Below are 14333 nucleotides of genomic sequence, written 5' to 3'. Positions count from 1 at the left end.
ATATGACTCGTACTTTTTAATTTTTATTTTCCATTTGCATCAAACATAAACATATGTTTATTCATCTTGAACATTACAATAGAAGCGATGCAAAATGGTACATAATTTTGATTTTATCCCCCCTCCCCAAAGAAAAGGAAGAAAGCACAAAAGAAAAAAAAAGGATTATTTTTAAGAGATTACATAAACCAACACATCTTATGTTTTAAATCAATTCTAAATGTTAAATTTCAATATATGTAATATTACTCCTAATTAATTAAGAATCTCACATCTCTTCCATCATCCAATTTAAATTCCGTGTTAAATCAATTCTTTAAAATAAAATATCAATGTAATTAATATAAATCCATCAATAAACATATATTTAATAATAATAAAAATCCCTCTTTTAGGATTAAGGAATACAACACCACCCCCCCTCTATCATGAGATGTGGCTCAACAACAGCCGACGGACTCCAGCACCATTCACCTCCCAAATATATATCTAACAATAATCCTAATTAATCATATATCCATTAAAAATCTCTCATCTTTCCAGCATCCAATTTAAATTCAGTATTGAATAAATTCTCTAAAATAAAGTAAAACATCAATACAACTCCATTGATGGATAGTAGAACTTCCCTCTTCCCCACCCCCCCCCCCCCCACAAACATGGCGTTAAGGAAAAAAGCACCACCCCCCTCTATTGTATGGGATGTGACTCATTGCCACAAATGAGCCTATGAACAGCATCCGATGGACTCCGGCACTCTTCACCTCCCAGGTATTACATCAAAACAGAGTCTCTAATTTACCAGTCCATTGTCTCATTGCAAATAATTCCTTCACATTTACTCAGCCTATTAGAAGGTAAAGTTTCCACAAAATCTGATGCCTGTTTGTAATCCATAAAAAAATTATTTTTGCATCCGATAACAAAATTTTCATTGACGCTCAATAACATAATGTGAACTTGTATCCCTTTTCCCAAAGACTTCTCTTGACTTCATCAAACTGTCTCCTCTTAGTCAACACCTGTGCAGTAATATCCAGATAAAAGAAAACCTTCAAACCATGATATTCAAGTGGATTTTTCTTTATTCTTACTTTTTTTGCTGCTAAGGCTAGAATCTTTTCCTTGACTCAATATTTTGAACATTTAATTACCATAGAGCAAGGTTTCTCATTTGATTGCAGTTGTGGTCTTATGACTAAATTGATTTACCCTCAGAATCTTTAGTATCCATCCTTGGAGAAACTGAATCATGTCATGTTTTTCTTCTCCTTCCTCCAAGCCAACAATCTTAGTTTTGTTTCTCCTACTAAAATTTTCCATCTTATCAATTTTTTCAGAATTTATCTTCCTCTCAACAATTTCTTCCTCAACTTCAGACTCCAAATATTTCAGCTTCTCCTTTATACGTTTACCCTTTTCATAAACTTTCATAATATTCTGATTTTCCTCATTCTGTTGTTCTCATACTTCCATCTTTTGTTGATAACTGTTTGTATTTTTCATTCACATCTTTAACCTCAGATCTTAAATAATCTTTCCACATCATTTTGATATAATCCCACATTTCCCACACCATCTGTTGCAATTCACCATCAGAGTTCTCTTTATCCTTTTGTATAGCCTTAGCTTTATATTTAACTTGTTTAACATCTTCATAGACTGAAGTAACCTCTCCAAATCTTGTCAAACCTTGTTCTGCGACACTGAAATCAATCATGTCACTCGAACTCGACATTCTGACCTTGCTTAAAGAATGTGCTTTCTTTGGCCCGATACCATCTTCGCCAGCCGAAAGGCTGGTCACACTCGCTATTACTCCCAGCAACTCAACTCTCTAATGGGCCTTAGATGTCATTCCAGATCTGGGATTTCTCTGAGTCAGAGGCCTCTTTTCATATCCAGGAACAACGCTATCATCAGCTCCAGCAACAATTCCTTTCTTCAAAGGCATTTTAAAAAGTAAATGGACTATTCTTATCTTCTTCCTTCATATTTTAATCTGTTTACTTTAGCTAAATAATAATTTTCTATTTTCCCAGGAGTTTTAGGATTCCACGTCCAAGTACTCCGCATCACATGATTCCCCCCAATCCCCACCTTTGCCTTGATTAGTGAAGGCCTGGTTTAGGGGCTTCTGCTTCACATAAGAAATACATCATCGAAATGAACTTCCACGTGTTCCCCTTTCGAATCAGGGTCTCTATGTCACTGCACATCGGTAAGACCATGGATGGACTTAATTTGTCCCTCAAGAAAACCTTCTAACATGTGAATGCAAGTTCTGAAAGAATCCCCAGGACAGTGCAATGGGCAGAGTGTGGAAGTATTGAAGCCTCGGCAACACACTTAATTTTAACACAGTTGACCCTCCCCACCAGCGTGATAGGCAGTCCTCCTTGATTCTCCAGAGCAAGGGGGTATAGTTTAGCTTATATAAGTTATTTAGGTTATTATGCATCCTAACTCCTAGATATTTGATCCTGTTTTACAGCCACTTCAAATGACAATTCTCTTGATATTGACTATAATCCCCCTTAGGAAGTGTCATGACTTTGCTCTAATCCCTATTGATCTTATACCCAGAGACCTCTCTTTAGTCTTCCAGAGTAGAGTGCAGCCTGACCAGCGAGTTTACTTGGTCTGTCAGATAGATCAGCACATCATCAGCAAATAGATTGATTTTGTGTTCCTCAAAGCCTACCCTAAATCCCTTGATGTCTGGATCCTGGCGAATGGCCTTAGCCAAAGGCTACATTGCTAGAAATGAATAGAAATGGAGATGATGGACACCCTTGTCTACTAGATCTTGACAGTGGGAAGGCTGAAGAAATATACCTATTGATCACAACTTTAGTCTTGGGCACATGGTACAATGGCATTATCAAATTTATAAAAGTTGGCCCTAGCCCCAATTTTTCCATCTCCTTGAACGTGAAGTCCCACTCCAGTCTGTCAAATGTCTTCTCTCCATCCAGGGTTACAGCTACACTTCTTTCATCCCTTGACTGTGCCAGATGCATTATCCTTACCAGAACACTTTTTCCCCAATCAAGATTGCCACACCCCTTGCCCTAAAATCAAACAAGGAGGCTATTACCTGGCCCACCTATCCTCTGCTTATGTTGTCTGCCACCTGCCCTTTTTGCACAAAGCCCAATTGATCCTTATTTATTAATTTCAGCAAATGTTTCACCAATCTATTCACAAGGGCTTTGGCAAATATCTTGTAATCCATATCTAATAATAAGATTGGTCTGTAAGAGGACGGTTTCAATGGATCCCTGCCTTTTTTGAGAATCACTGTAATAATTGCTGTCGAAATGGATTCTGGGAGGGTATGGGTCTCAATGGCCTGGTTTACCACCTCCATAAAAAGAGGTATCAATAAATCTTTAAATTGCCTGTAGAACTCAGGTGGGAACCCATCCTCTCCTGGAGATTTGTTAGTCTGTAGTGAACTCGATGCCTTTCTCATTTCTTCCTCTGTGAAGGGGAGATCTAATCCTTCCTGATCCTTTAGGTTTAAATTTAGTAGTTCCAATTTTGACAGGAACTCATTGATCTTATCTGCCCCTCCCTCCCTGACAATTCTGTCTTATGCAGGTTTTCATAAAAGTGCCTAAAAGTCTTATTAATTTCTTTTGACTTGAACAAGATGCTGTCATTCCTGTTTTGTATGGCATTAATTATTCTTGAGGCCTGTTCTGCCCTCAGCTACCAGGAGAGGACTTTATTGGGTCTTTCCCCCAATTTGTAATATTTTTGTTTTGACCTCATCATGGCCTTTTCTATACTATATATTTGAAGTGTAGCGTATTTCAGATTTTTGTTTGTTAGAGCCTGTACTATTCTTCAGAGCCAGATTTTTGAAAGTCCCTCTCTAAACAAATAATTTCTTGTTCCAATTTTTCCACCTCCCTTATGCATTTCTTTTTGACTGCTTTAATGCATCCAATTATTTGACTTCTCAAATACGGCTCGAGGCTGTCCCAGACGAGAAATTTATCTGGGGTAGAGGTACAGTTGGTCTCACAGAATATTCTATCTGTGTTTTAACAAAGCTACAAAACTCTAGCTTCTTTAACAGCAACATATTAAGGTGTCATCTATACATTGTCATTTGCTTATCCCACATTTCTAATAATTAATGTCAAAGGTGACAGAAGCCTCGCTGTATACTCGGTCTCCATGATTCTACCCTCTATATGGGCTGAAGCCAGAAATAATCGGTCCTTGAGTAGGAGTAATCCCTCTCCCTTAGGTGCTTTCATCTCCATACATCTATGAAATCCTTCATGAAGTCATTGCTGCCTTTGCTATTTTTTCTTTGTTGATTTGTCCAGGACAGGATCTAGACAAAAGTTGAAGCCCCCCCACCCCCCCCCCCCAACTAAAATATTTTCTCTTTCCTCTATCAGTTTCAAGAAGATACCTTGTATGAACCTGGGATAGCTTCTTGCAAGTGTGAAAGCGTTTATTGTCCCAGTTAGGAGTGGTCAAGTGTGAAAAGCCAAACCCTCATTCCTATCCCAGGACACTGAACAGCCAATTTAGTGGGATGCAAGTGTGAAAGGGGCTTTTGTGTCATCTGTAACTTGCTTATTCAATTTACCACATTATCATCCAGATCATTGATATAGATAACAAACAAAAATGGTCCCAGCACAGATCCCTGAGGTACACCATTAGTCACAGGTCTCCAGGCTGAAAAGCAATCATCCACCACTGCTGTTTGCCTTCTCCCATCCAGCCATTGTTGAATCCAGTTCACTACTTCACCATGAATAACTAGCGTCTGAACCTTCCTGTGGGGATATGTTGTAGTATCAAATGAGAATGGGGGCGAATTAACAAAAATATATCAGCATAGTCTGAGTGTAAAGAGGTGGATGACAGCAGTGTGAATCAGTGGGTTCATGTTTCTGTGTTGATTCTCTCACTGACTCTAGATTTTAAAATGGTCCAATGAAAGATGGGTGCTTTGGTTGAAAGGTGAGAAATCATCAGTGTACGAGCCTGCAGCAGACGTGGACATACCCCTCCATAAATCTTCGTCCACGAAGCCAAGCCAAAGAAAAAAACATTTCATATAGAAAGGCATATTCTGACCTCCAATTCAACAGTGAATTTCATGTCCTGTCCTAATGTATTTACTACTTTTCCCAAAACAGAAAATACAGAGCTCTAATGCTTTTACATTGCCATTGAATAACACATTTGAGACAGGAAGACACGAAAGGCTCTTTCAGGTGGCTAGGATCCCTGACATAAAGCCGCATATTCTACCCCTATGCGGCTGTCGGGGTATCCACCTGAAAGAGCCTGACGCGCCTCAGAGGCGCACTCACCAACCCTCCTCTGGGAGGGATAATCTGCAGATCAGTGAAGTCCCCCGACGCACCTGAATGCAGCCATCTGAAAGCTGCTGCTAAGGGGTGGGCTGATGACACTATCAGCTGGTGACCCAACTCCCTGCTTCTTGACAGCCCCCCTCCCCGACTGCCCCGATGTCCACCGTCGGCCACCCCGCCCCAGTACTGCAGGGTCTGTCACGCAGCGGGGAGGGAGGCTGGCTGTCAGGGAGGGGGGATGGCTGTTGGGCAATGGGGAGAGGGGTGGCTGGCGGGGAACATCAGGGTGGGGGACGTCAGGCCAGGGGCGGCCGGTGCAGGCTGTCACAACCCGGCTGGCCACTCCTGCACTGGGGCCGCTCTCTACTGCTCAAAATGTGGCATAGTAATGGCTGTCTTCCCTACCCATAAAACCCCATGCAGCTAGAACTGTGGGAAACACAGAGCGGTTCCACCTGCGTGGTGGATTATGGGTAGGGAAGACAGCCATTACTATGCCACGTATTTATGACGGGTGGCACCAGTCACCCCGCCTCCTTCAGATTCAGAGGCATTATGAGGCGCCTCAGGAAAAACAGGCCCTTTCAGGTGGACTGCAGCAGCCTTTTAGGGCTGCCACCTGAAAGGTGAGTCTTCAGGCTGGGATCCACTCCTGCAGCCGCCCTCAAGGCGGAAGATGCACCTGAAAGCTGCTAAAGATTAATCTTACTGATAGAATGGCTCAATATCATCTTTGCTTTGCACAACAATCCTTCAAGACCTAAACCTACACCCTTGCAAAACATAATGGAAGTGTAAAATGAATAACCACTTTAAAACCTCAGTTTTAAAGTGATAAAATTAACTTTGATACTTTTAATGGAAAAAAAATCCATCAGTTCATAGTTATGAGAAATTCAGTTAACACAATGTAACACAATATTCAGACAGGTTTTAAACTTTGCATCAGTTTTCACAGGTACTCCACATATTATTTGTCGTTATTTGATTCAAGTGAAATTCTTACATTGTTCTTTTGCAAGATCACTAAAAATACTTACATGCCTCCTTCCAAGAAATTACAGACATTTTCATCTCTTTTTGACACCAAGTGGAATGTCTCCCTTATAATTTGTTGTTGTGTGTCTTCACTCTGTAAATGAGTACACTCATTTATAATTAAAAGCAGCTGTCGTCACATAAAATGGTAGCAACTTTAAAAAAAGATGAATCAGACACTTGTAAATGCAAGCCATGGTGTTAAACAACAGCAATACCTTTTTATCTGTAGCAAAGCAGCATTTTTTTGAAATATGGGTTTTTTTTTTATACATAGAAAAGCCACATTATTGCCCTACTCACGTTGATTATAAAAAATAAAAAGGGGTGGATTCAGTGTTTACGCTGAAAGTTGAAAAACCAGATCACTCAGTCTTTTTACATAGCAGACATTAGCGAGCCAGCTTCCCAGGACAAAAGGGGTGGGACGTGTTGTACAGCAGTGCAAATGCTGAGGTTTTGTATGTGTACTGTATTGCTGCAGACTTTTCAAAAGGAGCCCAAATATATAAAGAAACATTTTTACTGTATGTCTTATTTTGCTTCCCAACCAACAAATAAATCACAGTATTTAAGTCTCTACTTTCCTGTTTGAATGGGATCCACACTCAGTATCAAAACAGACAGTGATTCTCCAGCAAAGTCAATTGCCAACAGAAGCAAACTAAACTAGATTATAAATCTTGTTGAAATTATCTGCATGCTGGCCGCTACAAATTTGAAATCCACATACCTCCTGAGATCAACTCAATCTAGTAACATAATGCAATACATAATAATGAATATCAGCGCTAGGGAGATGAGGACTCCTTCAGGCCAATGATATTCTGTTTGGTCCATTTTGGTTAGTTATAACCTTGACAAAGTTTCGTAAAATATATTCAAGGAACGAGTTTATAAGAAGATAAAGTGAGCTCAGTAGTAAAAAATGTATTACAAGGAGAGTGTAGAAAATTTGAGTTTAATTTTGACAAACAAGGAGTTTAATGTGAGTTTTACACTTGACATGATTATTACTCTGTCACGGTGATCAGTCTCCCAGACGAAAGCCTCAATGTCACATCCAACCAGTGCCCAGTTCCCACATGAGGTTGGTTCACTCATCTTGACTGAAACTAATATTAAAACAGCAGGCGGAGGAATGAGGACATGCTGCAGGTAGAGAGAAAAGCGATCTGAGAAATCTGAGTCTGTACTCTATCAGCTCCACTGAATCTGCTTTGACATCATCAGCCGTCCCCATTTCGAGACGCTTTCAGTGGTAATCCTTTTACATAGGATGACCCTTGGCGGTGGAAACATGGAGGGAAATGGACCCTCCATCCACCTTTTCTGTGTTCATGCAGGTAAGTAAAGTGATTAAAAATCAGGGATAAGTTGTTTTTGAGGGTCTATGTAAAAGGAGCTATAGATTGGGAAAAAAGCCAAGAAGTGTAGGGTGTATAGTAAAAAAAAATTATAGTGAAACATCCAACTAAATAGCCAAACTAAAACAAGCCCATTTTGCACTCAATTACACCAGCTTTGCTTTATGACAGTGTCAAAACATGCAAAATTGAAGTGGATTGGTGACAAATATTCCAATTTGAATAGATTCAAAGAAATAATTATTTTAATCCTGAAATACACAAATCCTGTTTGGGCCCAAACATTGTTGGAATCTAGGGGTTAAAACAGTATGAAATAAATGATTAATTAATGAGTGTATATTTACTGCATGGTTCAGGGAAAAAGGAATGTGATTAAGTGGCAATCACAGTATGGAGCAAAGTTGGCTGAGCAAAATTGTCTGCTCCAAAATACAGGGAGAGGAAATGCATAAAACGATTTAGGAGGAATGCTCAAACTAAAGGAGGTGGTGAGTAGCACAGGAGACACAGGCCAGATCAGAACAAAGAATGGCCTGTAAGAAACAAAGGGAATGGAAAACAAGTCTAGGAGGAAGATTAAGGCAGAAAGGAGGTGTTAAAGAGAACAGCAGAAATTGGCTGGACAAGAACAGAATGGTGATTAGAAATATCTGGGGATGAATTAATTTCTGATCAACACAACAGGATAGTCTGGCCTGGAGGATTAAGATGGGAGTGCTACACCCCAGATATCTGCAAAACAGGAGATGACTTGTGATAACCCTTATGCAAAAAGATCTAGCAAAGGAAGACAACTTTTGTTCTGTATGATAATGAAATCTAGCAAAGGAAGCCAACTTTTGTTCTGTATGATAAGGTTGACCTATATAAACTGAACCAACTGGACAATAGGGGTCAGTCTTGGGGAGTAGCTCACTGTGCAGGTGACCTATGAACTAATGAGTGACCCAGAGCTCTGTTAAGTTTTATTCTTGTGCTGTGTAATAAATTGACTGTTGAACCGAATACCTTCTCCTATCACTTCATTCAAAGAACGCGCTGGACTCAGACTACACATAGACTAAATTAAGAGTAAGTTAAAGCCAGAGTCCGACAATTTGGTGACCCCCGACGTGATGAAGATGGAGAAGTGACGGAAGAAAAAGATACGAAACACCGGTCGATTGTGGTGTGGTGATAACAAGTGACCATTCTACAAAGGGAGGTAAGCAGACGCCTGTTTAAACGAAGTTCTGCTATTGGCAAAGATAAATTGTGTGTTGTCACTACTCTGCAAAAGCCCTCGTTAAAGCCAAAGAATAAAACAAAAGGGGGTTGGAGTCCCCCTAGTAGAACGGGGTTGGAGTCCCCTGTAGTAGAAGGGGGTTGGAGTCCTCCTAGTAGAACAGGGTTGGAGTCCCCTGTAGTAGAAGGGGGTTGGAGTCCTCCTAGTAGAACAGGGTTGGAGTCCCCTGTAGTAAAAAGGGGGTTGGAGTCCTCCTAGTAGAAAGGGGGTTGGAGTCCTCCTAGTAGAAAGGGGGTTGGAGTCCTCCTAGTAGAAAGGGGGTTGGAGTCCTCCTAGTAGAACGGGGTTGGAGTCCCCTCGTAGCGATCTCGAGAGATAGCTTTAGACACTTGGCCAATTAGAATAAGGTGTATGGTGATGGTTATTTGCTTCTATAGTGTGTAATAAGTATTTGATTAAGGATCGTGTGCCATAGTAGTGTATAAGTATCTGTATAAGGTGCATTGTGATGGTTATTTGTTTTCATAGTGTGTAATAAGTATTTGATTAAGGATCGTGTGCCATAGTAGTGTATAAGTATCTGTATAAGGTGCATTGTGATGGTTATTTGTTTTCATAGTGTGTAATAAGTATTTGATTAAGGATCGTGTACCATAGTAGTGTATAAGTATCTGTATAAGGTGCATTGTGATGGTTATTTGTTTTCATAGTGTGTAATAAGTATTTGATTAAGGATCGTGTACCATAGTAGTGGATAATCAGTATCTGTATAAGGTGTATTGTTTTATAGTTATTTGCTTCTATAGTGGATAAGTATCTGTTTAGGAATCGTCTAGTGTATCATAATAGTTTATAATAAGTATTTGTTTAAGGATCGTGTGTAGTGTGCTGCTGGTGTTCATAATAACGTGGGAAGGGACGAAGTATATTGCAGGGTGTCAAAATCCTACCAGGGGAGAGACCCAGTGAAGTACGAAGTCTAAAGGGTTAAAGATCAGAACGGAGATGGAAGGAGTAAATAGGGATGTAGGGCAAGAGCTCGGGGGAGACAGAGGGGTTCCCCCATCTGTAAACCGACAGTGGGAAAAAACAAGGAATCAATTACTGGGAGGATTACCGAAGGGAGAGGAGGTACAGGCTATGGCACGGTACGAACAGATATGGAAAGAGCTGCAGAGTCAGGGGAAGGTACCACAAGGGTTTGAAAAAATCTGGCTGGTACTGTATTTAGGAGAAGCAGAGAGGGAAGCAGCCAAGGAGGTACAGGAACATGAGGCAAAGGGACAAGGATCTATATGGAATAGAAGAAGGCTTAAACAACAGAGAGAAGTGAAGGAACAGAGAAGGGCAGATTTACACAATATGACATTGGCTTGCATGGCTGTGGAAGCGAACCTTCAACATGATATTAAAAAGGGATCCCATATCACTAAGGAGAATACGGGGGAGGTTAAGCCGTCAGCCCCGCTATATCCAAAGTTACCAGAGACATTGCCACCACCTTATCCTATTCCCCAGATGTCAGTGATGCAGATAAATGATGGAATAGTGAATGTCACTGAATTAGCAGGTCACGAACTCCAGGAGGCGAAGGAGAGACTTAAGAGAATTATGCAGGAAAGGGTGGAGGAAATGAAGGAGTTAACAAAGGAAATACAGAATGGTGTATGTAAAGTGAGGGAAACTAGTATGCGACTGGAAAAAACAAATGAGAGAGAGCAAGAACAGACACTTGAGAATGCCTTCTCGGTAGGAATGTCAGAGGATCACACCACCCCCACTCCTCACAATAGACAAAAGGAGTCAGAGGATGAGGAGATCTCGACTCTTTTGAGTCAGTGTAGGGAGAGTTGGACGGATAAAGCAGGAGTACACCCAGCCACAGATCCCTTGCAGACTACACTCTTTAGGGCTGCAGTAACGAGTGGACTGCCAGCTGTAGTTAGGGAGGCATTAGAGAATAACCCTGATATTCCTGGCTGCTCGAGTGAGCAATGGGAAAAACATTTGACCCATCACATGAAACGTTACAGGGCTAAGCAAAAGGAGGACAAACATACTATGGAGTCGGCACAAGTGCAACTCCTTAAGCTTCAACTGGAAGAGGCTAGGAAAAAGGCAAACGAGGCAAAAAAGATTTCCTCAAAGGGTGCGAACCAGATGATTCAGCAGCCAACGCAGCCACCACAAGGGAATAATATGAGTTGGCACCCGGCCCCATATTGGGCACCAGGTCCCACCTATGTGGCCAGAATGGGAGGTCCAATGGGGGGATTCCGAGTAAGAGGGAGAGGTCGGGGTGCTCCACGAATGCAACCAGCCGTATGTTTTGTATGCGGTCAGCCAGGACACTGGAAGAGAGACTGCCCCCTAGCTTGGGATCCTCGGGACACTGGGGGAAGGGGATATGGACCACCACAAAATGAGCATTGGATCCAGCCCCAGAAATCGTCAGTGCCACCCCCAGTACATCAGGCACCCTATGCGGCTCTAGCTCCGAAGAGACAATTCCCTTTGCTGACAGAGGAGGAGCAATATTGCCCACAGTGACGGAGCCCGAGCACCCACGAGCAGGCTAGGTTGGCAGACCCTTTCCTGCAGATTAAAGTAATGGACATGGAAGTATCCTTTTTAGTGGATACGGGAGCCAGATTTTCAAAACTCACTGGCACTGAATTTCAAGATAAAACATCATCCTCTAGCGTCCAGCTGATAGGGTTCTCGGGTACACCAGAAAATCTGCCGTTTTCTACACCACTAGTCACTTCTGTGGCGGGACAGACTTTTACTCATCAATACATTTTGTCAGCCAGGTGCCCTACCAATCTCTTTGGCAGAGACCTGTTGGTCAAGTGCGGAGCATCGATCCTTTGTGGACCCAGCGGAATAGAGGTCACCTTTCCAAATGGATATTCTATGAACTGTTCATTAACTACACTGCATTCCGGTTCTCAGATGTTGTTGGCGGCAGCTGGAGGATCCGCGTCTGAGGGACAATGGGCTGACATTTACTGGGGGCTGTTGGAACCAGAGGACCCACAGAAGGGAGGGCTGATAAAGCTTTATAATCAATGGAAGCCGTGGATCCAGACGTTACACCCGTATACCCCTCCCTCGGACCCTCCCCATATGACCCTCTTTTACGATAGGGAAGGGGATGAAATGTATCAGCATGCCTTTTATGAAGAGGTAGAGGGCATGCTATGGGAAATTAATTCGGACTACATAGTGGTAGGAAAGGAGGGAGTGGCCGCTGCGGTGGCACTGACATCTGAACAGCTGGAATGGTATGAGATGGCAGGTGAGGCCATTCCTCATGTCACCCTTGCAATTGGCACTACTCACCAGGCAAAAAATTTGGGACCGATGTGTCGGAACTTGATGTCCCTTAGTGACTGATCTGACACCCAATTACCGACAGTGCAGTTCTCCTCATCTGGTCAGGCATACAGAATTTTGTCCCCGACATATGATCGAGTCCTCCTTGAGCATAGACAGATTGAACGCTTTCATGGTAGAGAGAAGATGGATCACCCCGACTCGGCCCCTATGCTAGATTCTCTCCCTGAGAACCTGTGGTCAGTGGGAGCAGCAGATGTGGGTTTTTGTCAGCAGGTTGATCCCATAACCTTCGAACTGTCAGATTACAGCCCTATTTGGCAGATGCAGTATCCCCACAAACCTGAAGCTGAGGAAGGTTTGGCAAAGACCATTGATGGCCTTATCTATTCAGGGGTGTTGGAACATTCGCGTTCTAGTTGAAATACACCCATTTTACCTGTTCCTAAACAAGACATGGGCAAATATCGGATGGCCCATGACTTAAGGCGCATCAATGGTATTGTGCGAACACCCACAGTTCCAGTACCAAACCCATATACTGCCATGACTACTTTAACCCCTAACCACAAGTGGTTCTCTTGCATAGATTTAGCGAATGCTTTCTTTTGCTTGCCGCTGGCAAAATCATTAAGAGATGTGTTTTCGTCCACGTATAGAGGTAGAAAGTTGCGGCATACTAGGCATCCGCAGGGCTTTATCTTATCTCCAGGGATTTTCAATCAGGTGGTGAAAGAACAGCTGGGGGGGCTAGCACTGCCAGGTGGGGTAGTTCTGATCCAGTATGTAGATGACATCCTATTAGCAGCACCTGATCATACTTCCTGTTTGGAGGCCACCTGTCTCCTGCTAGTGCAGCTGTTCAAGGCAGGCTTTAAAGTCTCTCGCTCAAAGCTGCAATGCTGCAGGCAGGTGGTCACCTTTTTAGGTAGAATGGTCTCAGCGAAAGGCACAGGGATTTCCCCTGCACATCGAACAGCGATACTACATCATCCAAAACCAAAGACAGTAAAAGAGATGCTTTCGTTTTTGGGTTTGTCAGGTTATAGTAGGCAGTTTATCCCATCGTATGGTGAGTTGACACATCCACTGCGAACTTTGGTGAATGAGCAGGGGATGAGGAATCTGGGAGCTACACTTGATTGGACTGCACAGGCTGAGATGAGTTTTATTCTATTGAAGCAAGCTCTTACAACAGCTACAGATTTGGCGATTCCAAATTATAAACTGCCTTTCTTTTTGGATGTTTCTGAAAAAGCACACACAATTGATGGTGTTCTTTTTCAGAAAAAAGGGGGTGGAAGAGGTGTGCTCATGTATGTGAGTATCACACTAGACCCAACGGAAGACAGACACCCACCATGTACGAGACATGCAGCGGGAGTAGCAAAGATTTTACAAAAGGTGGCACACATAGTAATGGGACATGGCCTGATGGTATTAACAACACATAGCATTGTAGCATTTGTGAGCTCGACAGCATTTACAATGACTTCACTAAGGCAGACGAGACTAGAAAAGATCCTGAATGCTCCAAATGTTACATTTACCCATGAAGGCATTAACATGGCAGACAATATGGGAGAGGGAGAACCACACTGTTGTGAGAAGAGGGTAGTGAAGGATATTAAAATAAGACCTGACTTACAGGCTACACCCTTAAGAGAACCAGATGAAACCTTGTTTACAGATGGGTGCTGTTACAGACACCCCACAGATGGATTGAAAGCTGCCTATGCGGTGGTACGAAAAACTACAGGAGGATTTGAAGAAATCATTACAGGGACAGTGAGAGGAAAGGAGTCAGCACAACTCGCAGAACTACAGGGAATGATAGCATCATTAGAATGGGCAGAAGGGAAGGAGATCAATATATATACAGATTCGGCATATGTGGTAGGGACAATACAGGTTGAACTTAGTCAATGGATTAGAAGTGGGTTTTTAACAGCAGCAATGACCCCAATTAAACACGAGAAGGATGTTAGGAAACTGGCTGAGGCCCTC

The 14333-nt window shown here is 42.3% G+C and overlaps 1 protein-coding gene across 3 annotated transcripts in view; it reads right to left on the bottom strand.

Annotated features, from left to right (window-relative positions):
- LOC138760563 (AP-3 complex subunit sigma-1) overlaps positions 1 to 14333 on the bottom strand; it is a 99884-nt gene that overhangs the window by 55445 nt on the left and 30106 nt on the right. For all 3 annotated transcript variants that reach the window (XM_069931314.1, XM_069931295.1, XM_069931305.1), the window contains exon 2: positions 6395 to 6486. In XM_069931314.1, coding sequence (XP_069787415.1) covers positions 6395 to 6486 — 92 coding nt within the window. The remainder of the gene's footprint in view (positions 1 to 6394; positions 6487 to 14333) is intronic.

The sequence above is a fragment of the Narcine bancroftii genome, chromosome 1 (genome assembly GCF_036971445.1).
Source record: "Narcine bancroftii isolate sNarBan1 chromosome 1, sNarBan1.hap1, whole genome shotgun sequence".
Lineage (NCBI taxonomy): Eukaryota > Metazoa > Chordata > Chondrichthyes > Torpediniformes > Narcinidae > Narcine > Narcine bancroftii.
The sequence above is the reverse complement of the archived record's forward strand: the minus strand, read 5'-3'. Positions and strand labels throughout refer to the sequence as shown.